Below are 12,060 nucleotides of genomic sequence, written 5' to 3' on the forward strand. Positions count from 1 at the left end.
CTCTCAAGGCTTTGGTTGGCCTGTGGCTATAGTAAAAGACACTTGCCCAAGGTGCCATGCAGTGGGACTGAACCCGGAACCATGTGGTTCATAAGCAAGCTACTTACCACACAGCCACTCCTACGCCTATAGTATATTACTGAGGTCAATAAAACAAAGTACTAGTTAAGTACAGAGGTTGATCTAATCAACTGTTCCCGCCTACCAAATTCCTGGTTCTGTGCTTATTATAAGAAGTTATTATTATTATTATTATTATTATTATTATCATTATCATTTTAAGGCAGTAAGCTGGCAGAATCATTAGCATGCTGGGCAAAATGCTTAGCGGCATTTTGTCCATCTTTATGTTCTGAGTTCAAATGCCACCGAAGCTGACTTTGGCTTTCATCCTTTCAGGGTCAATAAATTAAGCACCAGTGAAACACTGGGGTTGATGTAATCGACTAGTTCCCTCCCCCAAAATTTCAGGCTCTTGTGCCTATAGAAGAAATTATTATTATTATTATCATTATTATTAATAGTAGTTGTAGTAGAGTATATCTGTGGGGGAGGCACTCAAATTAAGTCCTTTGTGATATTTGTTCTGTACATAGCTACAGACACTCCCTTGTTACTCTCACTGCAGTAAACCAGTGAATACCCTGTTTGTTGCAAATCTGTAATCAATGATGCCATCACTCAATAATTGCCACACATACACACACATAGATAGACAGATAAATGAACAATGACTGGCAGCCAAACCACTTCACAAAACCTAACCAGCCAACCAGCCAGTTAAAAAAATCATACAACTAACAGGTAAGAGTTATTGTTGCAAACAATAAACAATATTGTAAACATATAACACAACTATGTATGGCAATTACCAGTAAAAAGCGCTAACATGACTAGCAGACAGTGAACTGTTTGTAGGCCACCTTTAATGGACAGCAGGTGGTGAGGTGGAGTGGAGGCTTACAGATGAAGACTAAACAGCAGTGGCTCAGATGTCTAGTGCTCTAGACATGTCTGTCAACTGTATAGAAAAATGTCAGAAGTTTGGTCACCAATTAAACAAGAGACTACATACAAACATATTTAATCCACATTCACCTATATACCCAATTAGAGTGTTATATCCAGGGTGTGGTAAGGGTATTATCACGTGCTGCATTCATATGTGGGACCTACACACATATCAAGAGATAATTATTTAACTGAAGTATTTACTACATAATTAATAATACAGACTTATTAATAAGCAGCTTTCTCTATTATGGTACAGATATTTGCCATATTAATAATTTATTTACCATATATTAATTTAATATGACTTCATTTATAAGTTACTAAACTATTAATTAGAGGGTTCCTAATTAATTGATTGTACAAATTTCATCACCAATAAAAGCAGTATATGAGAGAGAGAGAGAGAGAGAGAGAGAGAGAGAGAGAGAGAGAGAGAGAGAGAGAGAGAGAGAGAGAGAGAGAGTGTGTGTCTCTCTCTCATCATCATCGTTTAACGTCCGTTTTCCATGCTAGCATGGGTTGGACGATTTGAGACAGACCAGATCTGGCCAGTTTAAACATAAAATAGGTAGAATATTTGGGCTGGATATGGCTTGTTTAAATGCTAATGGGTTCATTGGTCATGATGATAATAATGAAGATTTTAACTCTGGAGAAACCACATTTCCAGACAGTTGCACTGCAACCCACTGCCTGACTGGCCTTCATGCCGGTGGCACGTAAAAGCACCCACTACACTCTCGGAGTGGTTGACGTTAGGAAGGGCATCCTGCTGTAGAAACTCTGCCAAATCAGATTGGAGCCTGGTGTAGCCATCTGGTACACCAGTCCTCAGTCAAATCGTCCAACCCATGCTAGCATGGAAAGCGGACGTTAAACAATGATGATGATGATTTCTTCAAAAAAAAAAAAAAAAAAAAAGTACAAGGCCTGCTCCTGTTATTGATGCAACTGAACAGCTGCTACAATTGGCACATCATAGGACACATATCAGAGTCATATCATAGCTAACAGGGCCCCGGAGGATCCATATCTTTCACCCTGAAAGCTAGTAACAGAGGTGGAATTTTAAATTCAAAATGCAAAAAGTCAGGATAAATACCATAAGGCACACTTGCTTGATGTCCTAAGAATTCCTTCAATCCACTGTCCCGAACAGCTTTTCAGAGATATTTTCCTTCAGTTACATTGTATCTTATTTAGGAATATATTATCCAATAGGATCCTCTTTTTTTCATGACAGTAGGGTATGATTTCATGGAGATTTGATTGCTGGCTATCTCTAGCAGGCAGTGTGAACACATAGAGGTCTTGTTTGAACTTGTTCTCTTCTTTATTTACAGTGAAGGTGGCAGCGGTAGTAGTGTTCTTTGCATTTAGCAAATAAAGTGAAAGTTCAGCAGGCTTGTTGAAATTAGACAAGAGTATTTAACTCCTACTTTTCCCATTGCCACACAAACACATTTCAGAACAGAATCCGTAAACCTTGTCTGCTGTCATTTGAATAGATAGATAGTGTGACACTGACATTTATTTATAAAACGGTTCACATTCATTCTATTATAGGGATCAGCATACTGAAAATTAACCACTGAGTTAAATATAATCTCTCTCTCTTTCTCACACACAGAGCATATACAAGATATATACACACATATATAATAAACATATACATACAAATATATACCTAGACACACACATATATATTCTTTTATTTGTTTCAGTCATTTGACTGCAGCCATGCTGGAGCACCACCTTTAGTCAAACAAATTGACCCCAGGACTTATTCTTTGTAAGCATAGTACTTATTTTATTGGTCTGTTTTGCTGAACTCTAAGTTACGGGGACGTAAACACACCAACATCAGTTGTCAAGCAATGGTGGGAGGACAAACAGACACACAAACATATACATATCTACATATATATCATCATCATCATCATCGTTTAACGTCCGCTTTCCATGCTAGCATGGGTTGGACGATTTGACTGAGGACTGGTGAAACCGGATGGCAACACCAGGCTCCAATCTAATTTGGCAGAGTTTCTACAGCTGGATGCCCTTCCTAACGCCAACCACTCAGAGAGTGTAGTGGGTGCTTTTACGTGTCACCCGCACCAAAACGGCCACGCTCGAAATGGTGTCTTTTATGTGCCACCCGCACAAGCCAGTCCAGGGGCACTGGCAACGATCTCACTCAAAAATCCTACGGGAGCCAGTCAGGCGGTACTGGCAACGGCCATGCTCAAAATGGTGCATCTCATGTGCCACCCGCACAAGAGCCAGTCCAGGTGCACTGGCAACAATCTTACTTGGCTTGCCGGGTCTTCTCACGCACAGCACATTTCCAAAGGTCTCGGTCAGTAGTCATCGCCTCGGTGAGGCCCACATATATATATATATATGACAAGCTCCTTTCAGTTGCCGTCTACCAAATCCACTCACGGGGCTTTGGTCGGCCCAAGGCTATAGCAGAAAACACTTGGCCAAGGTGCCACGCAGTGGGACTGAACCCGGAACCATGTAGCTGGTAAGCAAGCTACTTACCACAACTGATCTATAACATAAGTTGTGTAAATAATTCTACAGAGAGATTAAGTAGATTGCATGTAGGTTTAGCAAATTTCTAACTGAACGAGGTTGCTGTCATCTGACCAACTTTTGGTGAGGTCACCACTAGGTCAACAACTACTCCAGATTCTTCATCAAGTTGATTTAATGACACTAACTATTTATTGTTTGGGATAGTCGAAGATGACCTTGTATATGGCCATATAATTAAATTTGGGTCTTTACATTTACTTGTGTCGTATTCTTCCTAACAACATTCTTTCTGTCCAAGCAGTTGGGGCTTTGACATGGCTGGCTTCCTGTCTCAACTGCAGGAACAGTAAGTATCCAACAGGGTAACCCTCTTCCCACTTGAGACAAGCAGATCTGTAGTCAGGGACGTAACATGCAGCAACCTGTTCTCCGGCTCCAACCTTGCAGCATCAGCTGCAAACCTGGGTGTCACCACCTGTAACACGGAGGAGGGGAAAATCAATAAATAAGGGGCCTGCCAAGATGTCAGGTGTTCTAGGATCCTGTACTACTTATTTCCTCTGTAAAACAGAGGTAATGACAGACCATTGGAGAAATGAGCTTCACGAGGTGGAGTGGTTGCTGCAGTGAGTGTTGCTGGACATTCTCCATGGCAATGTCATCATGGTCATTACTGCAGGGTGTGGCTGGGCATACCATCTGTTCAGGTGTATGTGGCCCATCAACCATTCCACCTCCATCTCTTTACTCCCCACCTCACTTCTTTCTTTTTCTTTCTTATCTCTCTTTTTTCCTGTTTGTTTGTATTTAAATGTTCTAATAAAATAAAGAATCTTCATCTCTTCAAAAAAAGCAACTGAACAGCTGCTACAATTGGCACATCATAGGACACATGTTAGAGTCATATCATAGCTAACAGGGTCCTAGAGGACCCATATTTTTCCACCTGGAAGCCAGTGATAGAGGTGGAATTTAAAATTCAAAATGCAAAGAGCCAGGATAGATACCATAAGGCACAATTGCCTGATGTCGTAAGAATTCCTTCAATCCACTGTCCTGAACTGGTACTTTATTAATTCCGAAAAGATAAATGGCAAAGTTGACCTCAGCAGAATTTAAACTCAGAGCACTGGAACAAATACTACTAGCTATTCTCTCTAATGCTCAAATGGTTCTCTATTTAAAATTAAAAAAAAATATTTATGGTTCTATCAAAGGAGGAAGGCCACACTTATGATGCTTTTGCAGGGCCCCTGAAACTGCTGGAGAACAAGGCAAGAAGAAACTACATCACACGTGTTACTACTGTAGGAAGTGATATTGATTTAGCCTTATATGACAGAGCAAGAAGAACAGTAGGAGGCAGAACAAGAAAATACTGAGTTACTCTCAAATCAGAGATCTGGTCTTAAAATATTCATAATACAGTGGACTCTGTTAAAGGCGACTGAGGACTCGGAAATAATGTCAACTGGGTAACAGATTAACCTTTTTGACACCAACCCACTTGAAACTGCCTCTGGTTGTACAATACAAATTCCATGTTGTAATATTATCCAAATTAAAGGCAGTAAGTTGGCAAAATTGTTGCTTAGAGGCATTTCATGTCTTCAGTTCCGTGTTCAAATTCTGCTGGGGCCAATTTTGCCTTTCATCCTTTCAGGGTCAATAAAATAAGTACCAGCTGAGCACTGGGGTTGAAATAATCGACTTACCCTCTCCCCTGAAAGTGTGAGGGTAGAGTGAGAAATGATTTAGAGAGGAGACAGGGGTGAATGTTGAGATGGTTGGGTATGGTTGAATGTAGTGAATGGTAAATGAGGGGAGAATCGAAGGTAATTATTGTGGTGATAGTGTTCAAGTGATCCTATTAGAGTTATCTCTTGTTTGTTTTCAGATCCTAACCACTAGTAGAGGGAGTTCACCGAGCTTTTTCAACTTACTATATTACATATATAAAATTAGGCATGGTTGTGTGGTTAAGAAGCTTGCTTTGCAATTATGTGGCTTCAGGTTCAGTCCCACTGCAGGGCACTTTGGGAAAGTGTCTTCTATGCCAACCAATGCCTAGTGATTAAATTTGGTAGACAGAAACTGCGTAGAAATTCGTCGTGTGTTTATGTGTGTGTGTGTGTATGTCTGTTTGTCACCCCTCTCCACTGACTGACAACCGACGTTGGCATGTTTACGTCCCGTGGTTTAGCGGTTCGGCCAAAATGATAGAATAAGTACTAGACTTAAAAATAAAAAAAATACAAAAAAAAAAAAAATAAATAAAACCCACAAGTACTGGGGTCGATTTGTTCGACTAGAACTAGGGAAGGCGATGCCCTAGCATGGCTGCATTTCAATGCCTGAAACAGATAAAAGTCTGCTGCTTAAGCCATTGTTTATATACAGATTTGGCGATTCCGAGATAACGTTTCTAAACATCGCAACAACCTATCTTTGCTAACACAAACCAAAGCCATCGGGAAAAGGTATGAATAAGACATCACGTTTCCCCTTCATTAAATAGATCGGAGACACCTGTAGTGACGAAATGACTGCAGGACAAAACAACTATTAAAATAACCAGATTTCTTAAAAGAAAACATATCAAGATAACAGAAAAGCTTGTCTTACTTAATACTTGCTGATTATATCTTAACCTTATCAATGCAACACTGCAATCTACTCGAGTAGAGATAATCAATGATACCCAGTTAAAATGAGAGAGCTTAGTCAAGTTAGTGATTACATTAGACAGAATAAAAAACATGTATCGGCAGATTATTACCGAAGGTGGAGATGGAGTATATGTAATCTTAGGTAGTCCTTGAGTTTTTGAAATTTAAAGTTAGAATTATAAAAAATAAATATAAACGAAATTAATGTGTTTAATTTTTATTGGGGTGCTATTTTATTTATATATTCGGTATATCAAATTTAAAAAAACAAAAGTTATATGACAGCTTGTATATAGTTGATCATAAACCGGTTGTAGAAAATTTTGTGCAATTGTTTAAAATTTGATATCGAAATACAGAAGATTATCAAAAGCTATGCATATGTTTTTCACTGGATTTAATCAACAGCAGGAACGAACTTGACTTTCAGCCTTTGTGATCGAGAAAATATCCACTCATATCGAAAATCGATATTATCAACCAAGTGTGAAATGATCACTTCAGTAGAATCACCGGCCAATAAATACTTCGCATACTTTAAAAACTCTTTTTTATAGGCCGGCCCAAAAGTAAATTATGATAGAAAATTTCATATGATAGAAAATTTCAATCTCAGCTTACAAATAAAAGAAAATATTCAATAATAGCGAAATTAGTACTTTATAAAATTTTCTTTCAACTTTATATCGATAATTATAATGTTACACACAGAGAAAGAGAAGATACGCGTGTTTGTGTGAGTTAGAAATCAGAGATGTCACCAACTAATTTACTAGACCGGCAAACTAGAACTTTGGAATTAAATATCTGAAAAAAAATGTCAAGGTTGGGGATAATATCTATTTACAAAAGAAAGAGAATGTTTCTTACTTGACTTTTTCGGGAACCGACTTTAATACCGCGAGATGATTCGGTAGAAGGTTGCCGACAACCATGTGATGGTAGATCTGCCATGCTGTCTTCACTAACCGGTGTCGTTATTATAGACGTTACCTTTAACATAAACTAGTGACAATAAGTAGCGCTAGTTAATTTCGCTGTAGTGGTGATGTAACTGACATTTGATTTCTAAGCCAAGTTGCCCCATCACGTCAAATGCAGCAATAAATTTCATTTTTCTTTCTATCGTCTATTATTTACAATTATATTCATATTATATATTTGATGGCAGAAACAGATTCCAAAGTTACGCGTGCATACACACACATATGCACATACAGACACTGATATACATATATATATATATATATATATATATATATATATATATATATATACACATACACACATATATACATACATACACACACACATATATATATATATATATACTCTTACAGGCACACATACACTCTATCTTCACCCCTTTCTCTCTCTCTTTCTATCTCTCCCCCTCTCTCTCTCACACACACATACATACCTACATGCATGCATACATACATACATACATACATGCATGCATACATTAAAAAAATTATTAGCATGCAGAAGAAAAGGGGCGTGTCTCAGGCCTCTTCAACCATTCAGTTTAGCTTGCAAAGGTTGTTCACTGCGAACACTTCAAGGTTATTAATGATTACAGAGGTACTGTGGTTTGGGTGATACAATGTCGGGGTGGAAATATTAGGTAGAAAACTAAGTCAAAGGTTGCAGAAACGAGAAATGGTGTAAGAAAGGGCTGGGAGAGGGGAGACGGATGTTCCCAGATGGTGAAGGTGGTAGAGTCATTGATACCTTATTGTTGCAGTAGAACGGACACAGGATGATGATGGTACAGTTTAATTGAAATGACTAATATGTGAAGGTGATATGATATAATGTTAGGGCGACGACCTGGCAGATTCATTCCCGCCCCGGGCAAAATGATTAGCGGCATTTCGTCCATCTTTACGTTTTGAGTTCAAATTCCGCCGAGGTCGACTTCGCCTTTCATTTTTTCGGGGTTGATAAAATAAAGACCTGTTGATCACTGCAGTTGATGTAATCGACTTATTCTTCGCCGAAATCTGCTGGCCTTATGCCAATCTAATTCTACACTTTATCATATTCAAGAATATAAACACGCCTTTAAGCACAACACATGCGGAGTAAAAAAGAAACACTACCTTTCACCGGAACACCGGGGTCGGAACTATCGTTCACGCAGTGCTCTCTCTACCTAGCGTGAAGCTTCCTATCTCGAACATTTGAGCACGTGCACAATAGCCAAACACCGCGTCGCTGGAACTGTGAAGCGCACAGTTCTATACAAGGATTTTTGTATTTTTTTCATAAACTAGAGGATGGCTACTGTTGATCTAAGCTCTGAAAGCTTTGGCAAAAATACTCATAACCCGAACCCTAACCCTAACTCTAAAACCCGAACTCTAAAACCCTAAAGCTGAAACCAGTACAAACGCACGAATGATATCATAAATAACAGTACCGCCGATAGTTGTTGTTGACAAACAACGGCACTAATTTTATTCAAGGGAAAAGATCCCATTACACCGCTAGAACGTGTTGTCTACATTCCACAGCAGTAATTGTTTTCACCTCAATAGACGTTAGTGATTGGTTGAAATTACCGAAATACGACAACTTTTAACATGAAATAACTTCGAATATAAATTTTTTTCTTTGTTCTATAAGACAAAATATACAAGTATATGAAGTTTTAAAGTGTTTCGGGAGAAAACACACTAAATAAAACATAAATAAAAAGTGGCGCCCGCCAAATCAGAAAGATCCCGTCCTTTGGCTGCTGGAGATAGGTTTGGACAACTGTCATGGTGATGACATTTATTGAGGTAGAAACACGAATCCACGACAGTCCTCTTATTTGCAGACAATAAGCCTATCTTTTTCCTTAAGGGCATGTCAATTTTGGAGAAAATTCTTGACTCTTGAGATTATCTCCCTTTCTCAAGTGGAGCTGGTCTTAATTGCCATTTGCTAACTGTGACAAATGTCGAGTCGGAGTTAACTGTAAAAAAAATCAAGAATTTATGTTGTATGGTATTTGATATACCCGCATTTGCCTATGTTGTTCAAATACATGCCACTCTCAGCTAATTTTTGTTTGAATTATGCGCAACATTTTCTGATATTTTTCGAAAAGATTTTCTTCCTGAATTACATGTTTTAAACCTTAGATATTATGTTTCTGGAAACAAATCACAAAATCAATATTTCGACTTATAAAGAAGCTACAAATGTATAAAAATGTGAATGAATCAATTAATTAACTATCAATCCTTTTCCAAGAGCATTAGTTAATTAGCTTCATTCTTAAGCCAGGCCGCATTTTCAGCTCGTCGAGATCTCAGTATTTTATTTAACATTGACAATGAGGGAACCTTTACATGATTACTCACCCTGTCAGAAATAGAAGCCAAATCTCCCTCAAATCATGCCCTATCGACTTTAAAAAAATATATACTTTAGACTGTATTAGTTTTAGATACTCTTAAAAAGATGGGATGATTATAACTGGAATTATTTTGATTATAGGTTTGCTCTGTTAGAACATATCTGGTGTTAAATAATAATAACAACGCTGTTTACATTGCTATTTCAGAAACGAAGTTACCTAAAAAATAAAAATTGTTCGTTTCGTATCGTTACTGTACTGCTTAATGTTTTTTTTTTCAGCGTTCACATTTCGATTTTTGTAACTACTACTTTCTCCAAGAAAAGTTCATGGCGCACGAAATACGCGAATTTGAAAATATTTCTTACTGTGTATATTTGTACTGATTTGATAAGATTACTTTCTAAGCATGGTCAATCGATCAGTTAAGAGAGAAAAGGAACAAAATTTTTATAAGTAAGTTCTTATATGCGTTAAATTAACATATAAAATAAGATTCCATTTTCTTTCATTTCTTTAGCAATAGTAAAAACATGTTTTAACTTGTTAGTTGTGTGCGTGGTGAAGCTAGATCACGGAATATTGTGGTGGAATTTCCATGTTAAAGAGTTTATTAAAGCATGAATGATTATATCGTATTAGTATGGTCCAATACGGATACAGATAAGGGAATTCCATGACTTCTGCAGTGTTGTATTTTAACGGCGAGTTTTCATGATGCTAATTAACAAAAATACACACCAGAATGATTAAGATAAAAAGTAAAACGGACTCTGCCGTACAACAAAACAAACGAATACACATTTAGATAGCTGGATTTTTAAAGCTAGATATATTAATTATACTGGGTAAATAAGCGAAAGTAACTAATTGAATGCATCAGAAACTTGTTGATTCATCTCTAATATGCATAGATCAAGCTACTAATGAGTATTTAAAAAAAATTATAGAAACGCATTTAAAAAAATGAATAATGAGATGGACATTTTTGTGAAAACAATCGAATATAGAGCGTGGACTCTCGATTTTAGAATGCGCTCGTGCAAATCAAAATATACAGAAGCAACTTTAGTGTGCATACTCGATTTCAATACGTACACATGCGACTTCAGGTGTGTACACATGCTACTTCAGTGGATACATACTCAACTTCAGAGTGTACACATGCCACTTGGAAATGTAATGGTGGACTTCAGAGTGTACACATTCTACTCGTTAAGTACTAAAACTCGTTTTCATGGATGTACGACTTAAGTAAAGCTTTATTCTCACCCACTCTCCGAAGTGGTTTCAAAAGTTTGTTGACATTCTTCATTCATTCATGTAAGGGAAGTTAGGTGGAGTGTGTATGGACCGTCAAGCATAGAGAACGCACCTGTTAATCGTAAGCTTTAAAACATGCCTTTAAGTACATTTTTGTCTTAATATTAAGGATGTATAGATGCTTGTTCGTATTTTCCTTTATCGTTAGTCTGAGTGTGGAGGTAGAGTGATCTCAAGGTTTAGTGTTAAGAGGTATCAGCTGTTTCTAAAAATTTTTAAATGGCATTTAGACCATTCTTTTGATTAATGTCAAAAGAGATAATAATCAAAAGAATGGTTTAAATGCCATTTTAGAAATGACATTTAGGCAGTAACAACCCTCTACCAGCGGTCTGGATGGTCCCAAAGTAAGGTTACTTAGTAGCTGTATCAGGTGCATGTTTGATGCTAAAGTAATAAAGAATACAAACATTCTTAAAATCTTGTCACTTTAGGATGTCGAATTCTGAGATAATCGAATGGGGGAAAAGACAAATAAATGCTGGGTACATACAAAGTTTCTGCTATTCATCTTAGTCCATTGGTTCCATATAAATTCGAACTGGCTAAACTACAGCTCTAGTGTTTTTTTTTCTCTATAAAATATACTTAACGTTGGTATGATAGTGAATCAAATAATTATTCCAGCTGTTACCCAGATAAACAAATTTGTCCTCTTGCAGGAAAAGGCAATCAAATTAACCAGCAAAGACAAATTATTAACGATCAGAAAGTATTAAAAGAATTGTAAACTGGAATGGAAAACTGAATATTACAACCACCACGTCTGATAAACATTCATAAATGCTCAAACAAATAGACCAGGCTTGAAAGTAGAAGAAAGCTTGGTTAAAATAAAAAATGGAAGAAATTCAGGGAACTGAATCCCTGTTTGTAAATCATGTTGAAGAAGTGTAGTTTAACATGGTTGGGAGAAATGGGCACCATGTCCAATTAGTGATTTATAATGTATAACAGTCATTTCAATTGTCTATACTTGCACCCTTATAAAATTTCCAGCTGCCTACTGAGTTGAGAGAGCAGCTGGATGTGAAGGGTTTCAACTGATGTGTGCTGTAGAGATGACTACTAGTATGGATGTGGCTTTGATGTTCTTCAGAAACTGGTGATAAGGCTGTTAATAGTCCTCTTCAATAGTTGTAAATTGATAGCTGCAAG

At 37.3% G+C, this 12,060-nt stretch overlaps 2 protein-coding genes across 3 annotated transcripts in view; one reads left to right on the forward strand and one right to left on the reverse strand.

Annotated features, from left to right (window-relative positions):
• Positions 1-7,423, reverse strand: part of LOC106880242 (porphobilinogen deaminase) — a 19,591-nt gene extending 12,168 nt beyond the window's left edge. The window contains exon 1 of the mRNA XM_089338160.1: positions 7,098-7,423. Coding sequence (XP_089194286.1) covers positions 7,098-7,229 — 132 coding nt within the window. The 5' untranslated portion in view covers positions 7,230-7,423. The remainder of the gene's footprint in view (positions 1-7,097) is intronic.
• A 2,413-nt stretch (positions 7,424-9,836) lies between these two features.
• Positions 9,837-12,060, forward strand: part of LOC106881344 (uncharacterized) — a 52,457-nt gene continuing 50,233 nt past the window's right edge. The window contains exon 1 of one of the 2 annotated variants that reach the window (XM_014931698.3): positions 9,837-10,035. Coding sequence is in view for 1 of the 2 variants with exons in the window: in XM_089338159.1 (XP_089194285.1) it covers positions 9,989-10,035 (47 nt within the window). In the remaining variant the exon portion in view is untranslated. The remainder of the gene's footprint in view (positions 10,036-12,060) is intronic. The other variant, XM_089338159.1, reaches the window with a different exon arrangement.

This window comes from Octopus bimaculoides, chromosome 20 (genome assembly GCF_046866305.1).
Source record: "Octopus bimaculoides isolate indiv1 chromosome 20, ASM4686630v1, whole genome shotgun sequence".
Taxonomy (NCBI): Eukaryota; Metazoa; Mollusca; class Cephalopoda; order Octopoda; family Octopodidae; genus Octopus; species Octopus bimaculoides.